The sequence below is a fragment of the Rutidosis leptorrhynchoides genome, chromosome 1 (genome assembly GCF_046630445.1).
Source record: "Rutidosis leptorrhynchoides isolate AG116_Rl617_1_P2 chromosome 1, CSIRO_AGI_Rlap_v1, whole genome shotgun sequence".
Taxonomy (NCBI): domain Eukaryota; kingdom Viridiplantae; phylum Streptophyta; class Magnoliopsida; order Asterales; family Asteraceae; genus Rutidosis; species Rutidosis leptorrhynchoides.
Window position 1 is genome coordinate 140,802,275 of NC_092333.1, and position 13,892 is coordinate 140,816,166.

At 33.9% G+C, this 13,892-nt stretch overlaps 1 protein-coding gene across 1 annotated transcript; it reads left to right on the forward strand.

Moving 5' to 3' along the window:
• Positions 1 to 238: 238 nt before the first annotated feature.
• LOC139889567 (uncharacterized) lies at positions 239 to 11,102 on the forward strand. The gene is made up of 2 exons (XM_071872514.1): positions 239 to 532; positions 10,974 to 11,102. Exons 1-2 carry the CDS (start codon positions 239 to 241, stop codon positions 11,100 to 11,102), a joined length of 423 nt encoding a protein of 140 aa, XP_071728615.1.
• Positions 11,103 to 13,892: the final 2,790 nt, after the last annotated feature.

A 13,892-nucleotide genomic window follows, 5' to 3' on the forward strand; every position in this document is an offset into this window, starting at 1 on the left:
ACTGCAAACGAGCGGGCAAGTGGAGAATACTAATCGTGCTTTAAAGCGTATCCTTGAAAAGACAATTTATGACATCCTGAAGATATGTCAACGCAAATTACATGACGCTTTATGGGCCTTCCAAACCGCATTCAAAATGCCCATTGGGACCACGCCGTTTTGACTTGTTTATGGAAAAGCGTGCCATCTTCCGGTAGAGGTGGAACATCGAGCATATTGGGCGTTGAAGAATTGTTATATGGACCTAGAGAAAGTGAGTGAAAGTTGGATGTTGCAATTAAATGAGTTGGATGAGTTGAGGTTAGATGCATATGAGAGTTTAGTCTCATATAAAGAGAAAACGAAACGGTGGCACGATGCCCATTTAAGTGATAAGAAGGAGTTTGCCCCGGGGGATAAGGTTCTTGTTTTCAATTCGCGTTTTAAAGTTTCTCCAGAGAAGTTGAAGTCCGGTTCGACGGGACCTTATGAGGTGAAGAAAGCATTTTCGACAGGTTATGTTGAGTTAATCGGGAATGGGAATACGTTTAAGGTGAATGGTCATTGTTTAAAACTCTACTATGATGGAGTTGAGGCTAACGAGTATGATTACATCACCTTGCACCTTAAAAGCTAATTAGCACGGGTACGAGTCGCGTGATAGAATCTTTAATAATTTTCACATTTTTAAATTATGTTCATTTAGAATTGCATGTTTAGATTTTATTTTCATGATATTTTCGTATTTGTTGCATGCATTTTAAACTATAAAAACCATAAAATAAAAATGGGGTCCTGATCGCGGCCGCAACACAGAGTATCGCGACCGTAATACTTTGACAGAAGTTTGGGTTTCAGACATAAGCTCGATCGCGATCGAGATACACCGGATCGCGACCGCGATTCACGTGTCTAAAAATACTGGTACCAATTGTGCTTGGATCGCGACCGGGATAGCCCAAATCACGACCGCGATCGGGGCCCAGAAAAAAAATTATTTCTCTTTTTATTTTGCTGTTTGGATTTTAATTAACATACACACATACAAGAAGCCGGCTATTTGCTCTAACCCCCACAAACCCTAATCGAATTTTACATCAAATTATGTAACGTCCTCCCAATAGGGTCTGGAAGAAACGTTACTAATATCAAATAAACCAACATATTATAATACGAGAACAATACTAAATGAGAAAATTTAACTTTACTGAGTACGCAGCGGAAAATGAAATGTCGTTACAATAATGGAAATAACGATAAAGTAATTGTTCATATGCAGAAGTAATAAATGCGATATCTCTTGATCCTAAGTCCAAGTAGCATCACATAAGTAGTAGATAAGAAAGCTTGAATCAAACAGCACCTGAGACAAAACATGCTAAAGTGTCAACCAAAAAGGTTGAGTGAAGTTCATAGGTTTAACAAAAGTAGTTATCGTTGTTTTTAGACCACAAGATTTAGTTGTAAAGTTGATCTCCCGCAGGATCAAAAAGTAGATCTCGCAGATCCAAAAGTAGTACTGATTCATGATATTTTAGACTAAACGTTTGTTTTGTTGCCCCGATGATAAGTTGACAGTACCTTATCACCATGTTTAAATCATTATTAAGTAATACAAAGACATCGCGGTCAAATGTATCGGAGACGTTACTTCTGATAGGCCTACCCCCAATAATTAAGAATGCCTTATCCTGAAAGCAATTAAAAAATATCACTGTGGGGTCTTAGTAGCATAAGCTAGTCATAGTACAGTTTAGATTCGTACTTGTGTCTAAGTTGTTTAAAGTATAAAAGCAGCATGTGTCTCACCCCAGTAAGTATAAAAAGTGCTATAGCAATAAGAGTGGGGCTATGAAAGTCACTTTAGTAAGTAGAGAGAGTTATTCCTCGGAATAGAGAGTTGAACGAGTGAGCAGGAAAGTCAACCTATTGACATTTAAGAGTAGTTAAGTGTTTGCCCATGTTTAAGTTTAAGTATGTGTTTAAGTATAGTTTGTTTTACTAAGTTTCTATTCCTAGTAAGTTACTATTTTTATAAAGTTTCTATTTTTAGAAAGTTTCTTATTTTACTAAGTTTCTATGACTAGAGAGTTTCTACTTTTATGAGTGTTTCCATTTTAGGATACTTGCCGTATTAGATAAGCTTCCAATCACCCCTTTCCCTTCGAATGGCTAATTTAGATCTAGGGGCTTGAGCCATAGGACCCTTTAAATCAGAAATCCAAACCCTCTGCCTAGAATCTCGTAGAAACCATTCGTCAAGAAAGTTCGAAGATCTATACATCTCTAATACATATCCCAAAATGTTTTTGTGCTACAATATAATTAGTAGGTTATAGGTGCTAGTAATAGTAATAGTGTATACATGTTAAGTACTAGTATAAGTAGTATTAGGGTTTCATTAATTAGGGTTAGTTAATTAAAGTAGTAATTAATAACTAGGGTTTAGTAATTAATGTCCTAGGGTTTCATAAATGTTTAGAGTTTAATTAATTAGGGTTTAAGAATTATAGTTTAGGTGTAATTAGGGTTTAAGGTTTTAATATGTATATGTATATATAATTCGTATATATATGTATATATATATAAAAATATTTTTTTTACATGTATATATGTATATATAAATCTAGGTGTGTTTATGTATATACTTATGAATAACAAGTTTATAATATGAATATGAATTATCAAAGATCAAAGTTTATGTAAATAGTTTAGGGTTTATGTTATACCTTTGAAGATTCAAGATAATTAACAAAGAAAAGATGAACACGATGAAGATGGAAGATCAAAGCCTTGAAAATCTTGAAGAACTCCTTAAAGATTCTTGAAGAACACGAAGAACAAGCTTGAAGATCCGAATACCACAAGAGAGGGAGAGGGAGAGATTGTTTTTGAGAGAGGATTTTGGTGTGATTTGTGAATGAGAAACTAGGTGTTTATATAGTGCAAGTATTAGAGTGTTAGTCAACATAAGGATGTTCTAATTAATAATTTTATTTTGTTTTATAATTTTTAGTCAACAATAGGTGGTACTAGTTTATAATTAGTCAACATAAGGATGTACTAGTTTACACTTTATTTTTAGTCAACATAAGGATGTAAGATTTTTTTAGTCTCATTATTATTACTATTATTATTATTATTATTATTTTTACATTTACTACATGATAAGTATTATTTTCTTTTTACTAATTCATGACTTGTATATATTTAGTTCCCAATTGTTTAATTATTTATATAAATGTCACTTTTTATTTATTACTTATAGGTTATTAGTTATAATATTACATAAATGCATAAATTTTAATTAGCAGTGAGTGTCGACTAACAGTTTATTATTTTCATCTTTTATTAACTTGTCAATTTTTGTACAAAGTTAATTAATATGTTTTCTAACTCTTAACACTTAACAATTGTTGATTAAAGTTTAATCATTAAGTTTTAATTATATTGTTTGGGCTTTTAATATTGGAAAAATATAGAATGGAAAAATGAGGGTCGTTATAGTACCTCCCCGTTATTGAAAACTTCGTCCCGAAGTTTTTAGGTAGTTTCCTCGTTTGCATCAGCAGTTGAGAAGAGATGGGGATATTTCCGTTTCATATGGTCTTTGCGTTCCCAGGTATATTCGGGGCCTCTACGCGAATTCTAACGGACTTTAACGATAGGTATATTGCTTTTACGCGTTTGTTTGACCTCTCCTTCCATGATTTCTATAGGTTATTCAACGAAGTGCATTTTATCATTAATGCGAAGATCATTCAAAATGATAATGTTATACAAGTCATTTCAGTAAATTGGATACATGAAATGTGTTATGAATAGTATTGAACTCATTTAAAACCTTGAGCATTTTATGCCACAATATTAGGGCAGACAAACAAAGAGGAGTTCGTGAAAATCACAGTCATGAAATTTGATAGAGATCTTCATTGTTTACAACAAGAATATTTTAATGATGAATATAAGTTGAAAAATAAAGTTTTATAACTATTGAATAATATGGATAAAACGATTCGTTTATAGGAAGAGTATAAATGAAGCTATCATAAAAGAGTGAAATGAGAACATTAAATGTTCGCCTTAACTTTTGACGTAGTCACAATTGATTTCCAGAATTCAAGGAATTAAAGGAAATCTTCGTAATCTATAAGATTTGATTCTCCGGTATTTACGAAATTTTGAGATTTGTTTAATTAAATGCGGTGATTTGCCTCGATTGATGTGTTTGGAATTTTGCTATAAATTAGCTTCTTTCGTTTCATTATCTTCACCACTTCTATACTTTCTTTCTCAATTCAAACTTCCAAAAGATTAAGAAAATGCTTAATCCAGTTCTGATCCTGGTTATTATATTGACCATCTATGCAGTCATTCTTCTTTTTCTTTTACCGCCAGAGGAATCTGTTTACTTCTACTATGCTCTTGGGGTTATAGTGTTTTTAATTATCCCGTGTCTTTATATTGCTATACGCATTGATATACACAGTTTGTAATTTCGGAGTCGTTATCGGGCTTTATATTTTCCCTTATATGTCGGAGCTTTATGCTTTTGTTTCTTCTTCCCGAATTCAAGTCAAGCGAGTAATGGTCCAGAATTCATAGGTATGAAGTTTCGAATGATCATAATATATAAAGTAGAAAGGAAAGGTAATAGCACGATTTGATTTGTCATATTACCAGAATATCCGGAAAAGACCGAATCATCAAGAAAAATATTTTCTTGATATGTTTAGAGGTTAAATAGAATGTAAGAGTCGTGTAACATGGAAAATGATGATTATAAAATCTATGAATCATCATCTTCCATTAAAAACTTAGCATGACTTACTGTAATATAATCACGTTGGCCTAACGTCATTATATTATACTAACTCATGCTTCAATTCCCAACACTTCTTCAAAGCATTTATAATTTAAACTCGAATTTTACAGAATATAGAAACTAAAACAGTTTCCTTTATAAAGATATCGCAAAGAGATACTTAATTGCGGACATGAATTGTTATGAAGATATCTTTCAAAATATAGAGGATATTTATGATAATATTTTGGAATTTCTAAGTTCGAAAGTTGATGAAGAAAAATTTTCCGCAAGCTTTTAACATGACTTCGGAGCAAGATATTCTCTAAAGATTTCACCGGATCCAAAATTACCTGGATTCTTTGAATATAGGGTTTGGCCCTTGTGTTTGTCCTTGGTCTCCTCCATGGTTAGCTCAATCCGTTTTTCAGTTCCAAATTTTCTTTTGAGCTTTTCCAACGTACCATTCTTTATTATCAAACTGTTGGCCCTTAAGACCATCTACAATTTTTCTATTTCCTCTGCATTTAATGCAGCCATATTTGAATCATCGGTTATCAATCCGAAATGGTTTCAAGAAATTTCATTTTTAGATGATTAAACGCTGATTGCGATCGTCAAGATTCAAAGGATGTTTTCAAGAATTTTAAATTTGAAGTGTTTAAGCGTAAGATACATCCATCAATGGATCTAACGGTTGATGAAGAAATGTTGTGATTTTCAAAAGTAAGGAATGGTAAGTTCGGTGGTTTGATTTGATAATTCATCATAGAATACGAATGAATATAATTCATGAATGTAGTGATCTTTAGGAAGATAACACTTGCTAAAGCTTTACTTAAGTTTCGATATGTCAAAATCAGAGTATGTAACTGAATTTGTATGAAAATGGTTTTTCTTTGGTGAACATATACATATATCATGTGAATGTAAGTAGTATAGTTAACAACTGCTGAATCAGAATGGAAGAATGTACAATGTAACATATTTTTATGAGATATGAATATCTCTCGGGTTTTACCTACCCGTTAAAATATTTTTTACAATTAACAGTTTGTACAAAAGAGAAGATATACGTTCATATATGTATTCTTCAGATGTAATCATGGTTTTAATGAGCTAATATAATATTAAACTCATTTGATTTGCTGTTGAAACGAGAATAAATAATCTCCAAAACCTTAGAGATTTCATAATTGTCGTGAAATATTTCGCTAATGAAGTTATGAATTAATACTTCATCGTTCATTGTTATTGATATACTTCGGTATATGATGTTGGTGCTCTTGGAATTCTTGTGAAATTCATAAGGCACTAATGATATTTTCTAGAAAGTTTCGAGTACATCGAAAATTAAAGTATACAATCAATCATGTATTTGAGTAATACACTTGGTTTATTACGAAATGGAGTTTATTGTATTGAAGCAATGATTAACGATTGTTAAGTTATTAACAAAAGATGTACATCATAGCATATTGTGATATGAATTAACCATGTAGTACATACTAGTTAAGATTCACACGTAATAGCTTAGTACGAAAAGATTTATTATTGTTCCAATCCATATATATAAAGTATACATATGTAATTCTTCAGGAAGAATGAGTCAATACATCTTAACTCATTATTAATAATATTCCTTGGTATCTATGGGGCGTATGATGTTGATGTTTGAGGTACTGAGTGTGATGTTGAGGCGTGGAATGCGGATGTTGTCGTTGGTGAAGCTGGTGATGTTGGTGGTGATGTTGGTGGTGATGCCGATGGTACTGGTGGTACTGGTTATGCTGCTGGTGCTACTGCTGGTGTTCGTAGGTTTCGCACCATATTCTCCAGAGCCACTACTCGAGCGCGAAGCTCGTTGACTTCTTCTATTATTCCGGGATGATTGGCGGTTCGGACAAGTGGATGAATAAGATCTAAAATTTTAGATATTATATATTCGTGACTGGATATCCTGGAAATGCGGGTGAAAATAGTGTTCCGAACGGGTTCGCCAGTAAGTGCTTCAGGTTCTTCACCTAGAGGTGAATTCGGTTGGTGGAAGGGATCACCTTCTTCTTGTCTCCATTGATTAAGTTTACTACGAACCCATCCCCAATTCATCCAAAATAGATTATGGTTGATTGGTTTGTTCATTCCGGTTACGCTGCCATTGGAGCTCGAAGAGTTCGAGGAATCCATATTATGTGTTTGGAATTAGGGTTTTTGATATGAGATTAGTGTTGAATACTGGATGATATATTCGTCTCCTCGAATACGTGTATATAGCAAAAGATTTCCGTAATTTACGGAGGGAATTTAGGAAAAGTGTTAGACAAAATCTATTGGGATAGATACGATAAGATATAATAAGATATGATGTGTCTATACTTTAATAATGGCAGTATGACGTGTCGAGATCATAAAGTGATAAGTATGTAATCTAATAATCTTTTGATTAAAGACTTTCAATTCGTATACTGTGATAACCCAATGACATTTTTCGATTCACAAACCGATGCATAAAGGCATAAAGCATATAGGTACGTGATATAACAGGGAGTTATATACGTTTGTGTGTGAGTAGTAACAATTATAAGAGTTTCAAAATCATGGATAATATTTCATGTAATACATATGTAATACACATAACCATGATAGATGACTTATGAATGTCAAGAATTTCTGAAATCATTGTGCCGCATTTAGATGCGGTGGTGTAATTGGATAGTACTCAGGAAAGTGAGCAGAGTTCTTAGATTAGCTCGGCATTCTAAGATAAGTAAAGTTTCTAAAGTATAGTGTAGTATTTAACAGTTAAAGGCAACAATTAAAGGCACTATGGTCAAGAAAAGTTGTAGTCCTACATTAGGAAAGAGACTTTGATTAGAATCTTTAAGTCAAGTTTGGTAAAGCATGATTGTTAAGATTATAAGGCAATCCTAAGTGCTTTAAGTGTAAGGCAGGAAAGGTTATAGTTTCCTAGATTGCTAAGGCACCCTAGCTAGCAAGTAAGGCACACATAAAAATGCAATCCTGGTTCTCTATAACAGCCTGGTTATGCTCTGATACCAATCTGTAACGTCCTCCCAATAGGGTCTGGAAGAAACGTTACTAATATCAAATAAACCAACATATTATAATACGAGAACAATACTAAATGAGAAAATTTAACTTTATTGAGTATGCAGCGGAAAATGAAATGTCGTTACAATAATGGAAATAACGATAAAGTAATTGTTCATATGCAGAAGTAATAAATGCGATATCTCTTGATCCTAAGTCCAAGTAGCATCACATAAGTAGTAGATAAGAAAGCTTGAATCAAACAGCACCTGAGACAAAACATGCTAAAGTGTCAACCAAAAAGGTTGAGTGAAGTTCATAGGTTTAACAAAAGTAGTTATCGTTGTTTCTAGACCACGAGATTTAGTTGTAAAGTTGATCTCCCGCAGGATCAAAAAGTAGATCTCGCAGATCCAAAAGTAGTACTGATTCGTGATATTTTAGACTAAACGTTTGTTTTGTTGCCCCGATGATAAGTTGACAGTACCTTATCACCATGTTTAAATCATTATTAAGTAATACAAAGACATCACGGTCAAATGTATCGGAGACGTTACTCCCGATAGGCCTACCCTCAATAATTAAGAATGCCTTATCCTGAAAGCAATTAAAAAATATCACTGTGGGGTCTTAGTAGCATAAGCTAGTCATAGTACAGTTTAGGTTCGTACTTGTGTCTAAGTTGTTTAAAGTATAAAAGCAGCATGTGTCTCACCCCAGTAAGTATAAAAAGTGCTATAGCAATAAGAGTGGGGCTATGAAAGTCACCTTAGTAAGTAGAGAGAGTTATTCCTCGGAATAGAGAGTTGAACGAGTGAGCAGGAAAGTCAACCTATTGACATTTAAGAGTAGTTAAGTGTTTTGCCCATGTTTAAGTTTAAGTATGTGTTTAAGTATAGTTTGTTTTACTAAGTTTCTATTCCTAGTAAGTTACTATTTTTATAAAGTTTCTATTTTTAGAAAGTTTCTTATTTTACTAAGTTTCTATGACTAGAGAGTTTCTACTTTTATGAGTGTTTCCATTTTAGGATACTTGCCGTATTAGATAAGCTTCTAATCACCCCTTTCCCTTCGAATGGCTAATTTAGATCTAGGGGCTTGAGCCATAGGACCCTTTAAATCGGAAATCCAAACCCTCTGCCTAGAATCTCGTAGAAACCATTCGTCAAGAAAGTTCGAAGATCTATACATCTCTAATACATATCCCAAAATGTTTTTGTGCTACAATATAATTAGTAGGTTATAGGTGCTAGTAATAGTAATAGTGTACACATGTTAAGTACTAGTATAAGTAGTATTAGGGTATCATTAATTAGGGTTAGTTAATTAAAGTAGTAATTAATAACTAGGGTTTAGTAATTAATGTCCTAGGGTTTCATAAATGTTTAGAGTTTAATTAATTAGGGTTTAAGAATTATAGTTTAGGTGTAATTAGGGTTTAAGGTTTTAATCTGTATATGTATATATAATTCGTATATATATGTATATATATATAAAAATATTTTTTTTACATGTATATATGTATATATAAATCTAGGTGTGTTTATGTATATACTTATGAATAACAAGTTTATAATATGAATATGAATTATCAAAGATCAAAGTTTATGTAAATAGTTTAGGGTTTATGTTATACCTTTGAAGATTCAAGATAATTAACAAAGAAAAGATGAACACGATGAAGATGGAAGATCAAAGCCTTGAAAATCTTGAAGAACTCCTTGAAGATTCTTGAAGAACACGAAGAACAAGCTTGAAGATCCGAATACCACAAGAGAGGGAGAGGGAGAGATTGTTTTTGAGAGAGGATTTTGGTGTGATTTGTGAATGAGAAACTAGGTGTTTATATAGTGCAAGTATTAGAGTGTTAGTCAACATAAGGATGTTCTAATTAATAATTTTATTTTGTTTTATAATTTTTAGTCAACAATAGGTGGTACTAGTTTATAATTAGTCAACATAAGGATGTACTAGTTTACACTTTATTTTTAGTCAACATAAGGATGTAAGATTTTTTTAGTCTCATTATTATTACTATTATTATTATTATTATTATTTTTACATTTACTACATGATAAGTATTATTTTCTTTTTACTAATTCATGACTTGTATATATTTAGTTCCCAATTGTTTTATTATTTATATAAATGTCACTTTTTATTTATTACTTATAGGTTATTAGTTATAATATTACATAAATGCATAAATTTTAATTAGCAGTGAGTGTCGACTAACAGTTTATTATTTTCATCTTTTATTAACTTGTCAATTTTTGTACAAAGTTAATTAATATGTTTTCTAACTCTTAACACTTAACAATTGTTGATTAAAGTTTAATCATTAAGTTTTAATTATATTGTTTGGGCTTTTAATATTGGAAAAATATAGAATGGAAAAATGAGGGTCGTTATAAATTACCTTCAAATCCATCATCCATCATGCCTCCTAAGACTAAGGTGATGATTTAAACACCCTTTTTGCATATAATCTCTTCTAATTTTGAATTTTAATTGGGTGTTCATGTGGGTTTTGTTGAAATTAAGTGTGGGGGTGTCAATTGGGTTGATTTAGGCCAATTTTGTGGTTTATTATGATTCTTTAACATGCTTATTACTTGATTCACATGCTTATTGAACTTAAATTGCAAGTTTTGATTCTAGGGTTCTTGAGTATGTGAAAATTATGGGTTTTTGATTTTTATGCTTAATTGCCATGATTGAGGTGTTAGTGATGATTGTTAATGTGTTTGTTAGTTGTTAATTGCCATGAATCATTTGATTGCTTGATTTTTAAATTTAGGGTTCATGTCAATTTGGGTATTTTGGTTTAGTTAACTAAGTTTGACTCAGTTTGACTTTTGAATTGAGTTTGATTGTGAGAATGTAGCATGCCTAGCTTCATGTGTTATTGCTTTATTTTGTTATGATTATAATTGCATGAAAGCTTTTATTGGCAATATGGAAGTATGATGTAATGTGTTTATGAGATGATGAGGTTTTGTTGAATGAGTTTTATGAATATGGAGGATACTTGTCAAACATGAAAACGAATGTGGAAGTTGAATTGTGATATTGTTTTTGACTAACGCTAACATAGTTCTTTCAGATTTGGTTTTTGTGTATGCTGGCTATTTTGTAGGGAACCAAACTACCAAGATCTTCACAGTCAGTGCTTATGGCACCAATTCATCCGCGTGCTCATAAGCTTCCTAATGATTTACATCCTTACTTAGTTTGGGATCGAACTCATGAAAATTATACAAAATAGATGGATGTGCTAACCGAGATTGAGGGTCAAAAGTTTATTGCTACCCGTTATCCTGATTGGGAGCCTCTTGAGGAGGTTGGTTTAGCTGATGAGGTTTGAGATATGTTGGTTCATAAATATTATACTTCATGTCAGGGTCGTCATGGTTTTAATGATTGGTATGAGTTCTTTCATCTGGACCGTCCAATATATAATGTGTGGTGGTTGGAGTTCTTCTCAACCGCAAAGTTTGTTCACACCGCAAGGCGTAACAACGATACATTGATGACTTTTCAGTTGGGTGGTCAAATGCATTCCGTGACTATCATAGACATGGAAAATGCTCTTACAATCTATGAGGATGATGCGGTGGATGATGATATTTTCAGGGATTATTTGGATACGGGGAAGTTCTTAAGCTATACATTTGAGCATGAGGAAGCTTGGTATAATTTGACTCATCAGCGGACTTACAAAGCTAGTAGCAGTTCCTACACCCTCATCAAAGACAACCGTCTTCACATTATTCAACGGTTTATCTCCAACACCATTAATCAGAGATGACAGAATACAAAGAAAGTTAGCATCGCTGATTTATTATGTCTCAGTTGTTTACGAGAGGATGTTAATGTCAACATTCCTTATAGTGTTGCAAAGTCTCTTTGTGGGTAGGGTCACAATCTTAAACCCAACAGCCCGTTGAGTGGTGGGGTTTATGTTACTTTGATTGCTGAGTTCCTGGATCTTTCTCTCACGCCCCAGCATGTTAGGTGAATTCAGGTTGCAAAAATTGAGAATGAGAACATACGCGCAATAGGTGCACAGGTTTATGAGGGGTGTAAGGTGTTAGTGCGTAAGAAGAAGAAAATTTGTAAGTATACGGATATGCATGCTCAATCTGAAGTAGATTTAACTGATCCGGATGAGGAGGAGGAAGTACCTCCGGCTACTGACGTGGAGACGACTGAAGGAGGTAGTTTTAGTGGTGCTGGGTTGACGTGCGATTTCATTACAAATCAGTTTAGTGGGATGCGGCTTCATACTGAGGGGCAGTTTACGGGTATGCGAACGTATATTGATGCTCGTATCCAGGCCGATTGGGTCTATTATGATGAAACAGGTTGCTTCGCTAACACGTTGACGAAGGTAATGAGCAAACTTGGTATAATCAAGCGGGTATTTGGGAAAATGTGCAGTGGACGCAGCATTCCTTCGATCTTTACTGTCAGGACCCGCAAAATTTCATTCGACCGATTGGTTCTGGTTGGACTGATTGGGTGGGTCCAGGTATGTGTCGACCTTCTTATTATCATGATTCCGCTTTTGCCCAAGCTTAGGCCGCCCACCAGTTAGCTATGCAGCAACAACACCAGCAGCAGCAATACCAGCAGCAGAATCAGGATCAACAAAACCCCGGGCCCAGTGATGGTCCTTCTGGGGTTCTTTTGAGCAGCTTTTATGATAATGGCTCGTGTGTGTGGTTGTTTGTTTGAGACTCTTTCTTTTATTTGGTTGTAATTTGGATAACTGTATTTGATATTCTTTAAACTATGTACTTGAATGATTTGATGGGGCGTTTTGGTACCGTGGTGGTACCACCCCATCGTTTGCATGCGTGGTTTCTATGTTATTTGTAGATTATGATGATTCACATGTTGTTTCTTTTCAAAGACTAACATTAAGTTCAGCAACTTATATTGTATTTGATGATTATTGTGTGATTGATGTTTGAGTGGATGATGATGTTCTTATGCTGGCCGTAAGTTCAGCGCCATCGTGCACCGTCTCTCCATGATCTTCGAATCTAAAAATCTGGGTTTCTTTTTCTTTTTCCCTTTTCACTATTGTCCTCTCGAATTTAACTTTGATTATCCGATTTCATGTAAATGAGGACATTACATGATCTTAAGTGTGTGTGGGGGGGGGAGATAAATCCTCGTGAACATTTGTCGCCAATTTAAAAATTTTATGAACTTTTTGAACAGTTTTTTTGTTAAAAATAAGGAAGCAAAGTCTTCCAGGATTTTCAAAAATCCAAATTATATGATGATTCAAGTCCATCCATGAAGGAAGTTAAGTCATTTGAATGCCTGTCTTACTTGGTGTAGGAGATTTCCCAATCTACATCATTTCATACTGACATTGGTTAATGCATCATTTCACGATGTATTACAATGATGTATCGTACTGTGGAAAGAGGAGCCTTGAGCTTCACACTATGTTTTCTTCTTTAGGAAGAGTAATGGCTTCGTGCTAGTGTTGCTTAGACAACACACGCCATGGTCAAAAGCCGTGGTACCCTTTTCAAATACGAAAATGTAGTATCTGCTTCCTACATTTTCTCAAAACTAGCATAAAAGCTAGATGCATGGGAAGTGAGGTCCAAGGACCTTAAATAATATACACTAAGTGTTTAATACACATTCGGGAGAATCGAGTCCTCCCATGTTGTTTTAGGAAGTAAAGTCTTCCGAAGCTTGTAAGTAAATTCTTGCAAGTTAAGTTGAGTTTCAAAAGACCATTGCTTGAAAGTAAAGTCTTTCAGGTGTCGTGTTATAGACCCCCCGAAATATTTACACCCAAGGTAAGTTGTCTTCCCATCGCCTTTGAACCGGGAAGTAGTTCATCCTAGATGATATACTGGGTTGGCAGTTACCCGTGCGGCTGTCCCAAAACCAGGATGGCTTTGAAAGCACGCAACCTTTAAAACCTTAAATTTCTGGAAAACTTGTTTTGTGTAAAAACTTAACCTGTTTTCCCATTCTTAAAATGCAAAAATGGTTTTCTAAAGGTCTTGTTTTCCGATAGGCC

Bases quoted from the DNA above. Each gene is read 5' to 3' on its own strand.
- LOC139889567 (XM_071872514.1), top strand. From the start codon at position 239: ATGGACCTAGAGAAAGTGAGTGAAAGTTGGATGTTGCAATTAAATGAG. The intron at 533-10,973 runs GTGAATGGTCAT...GCTATTTTGTAG, and splicing joins GGAATGGGAATACGTTTAAG to GGAACCAAACTACCAAGATC.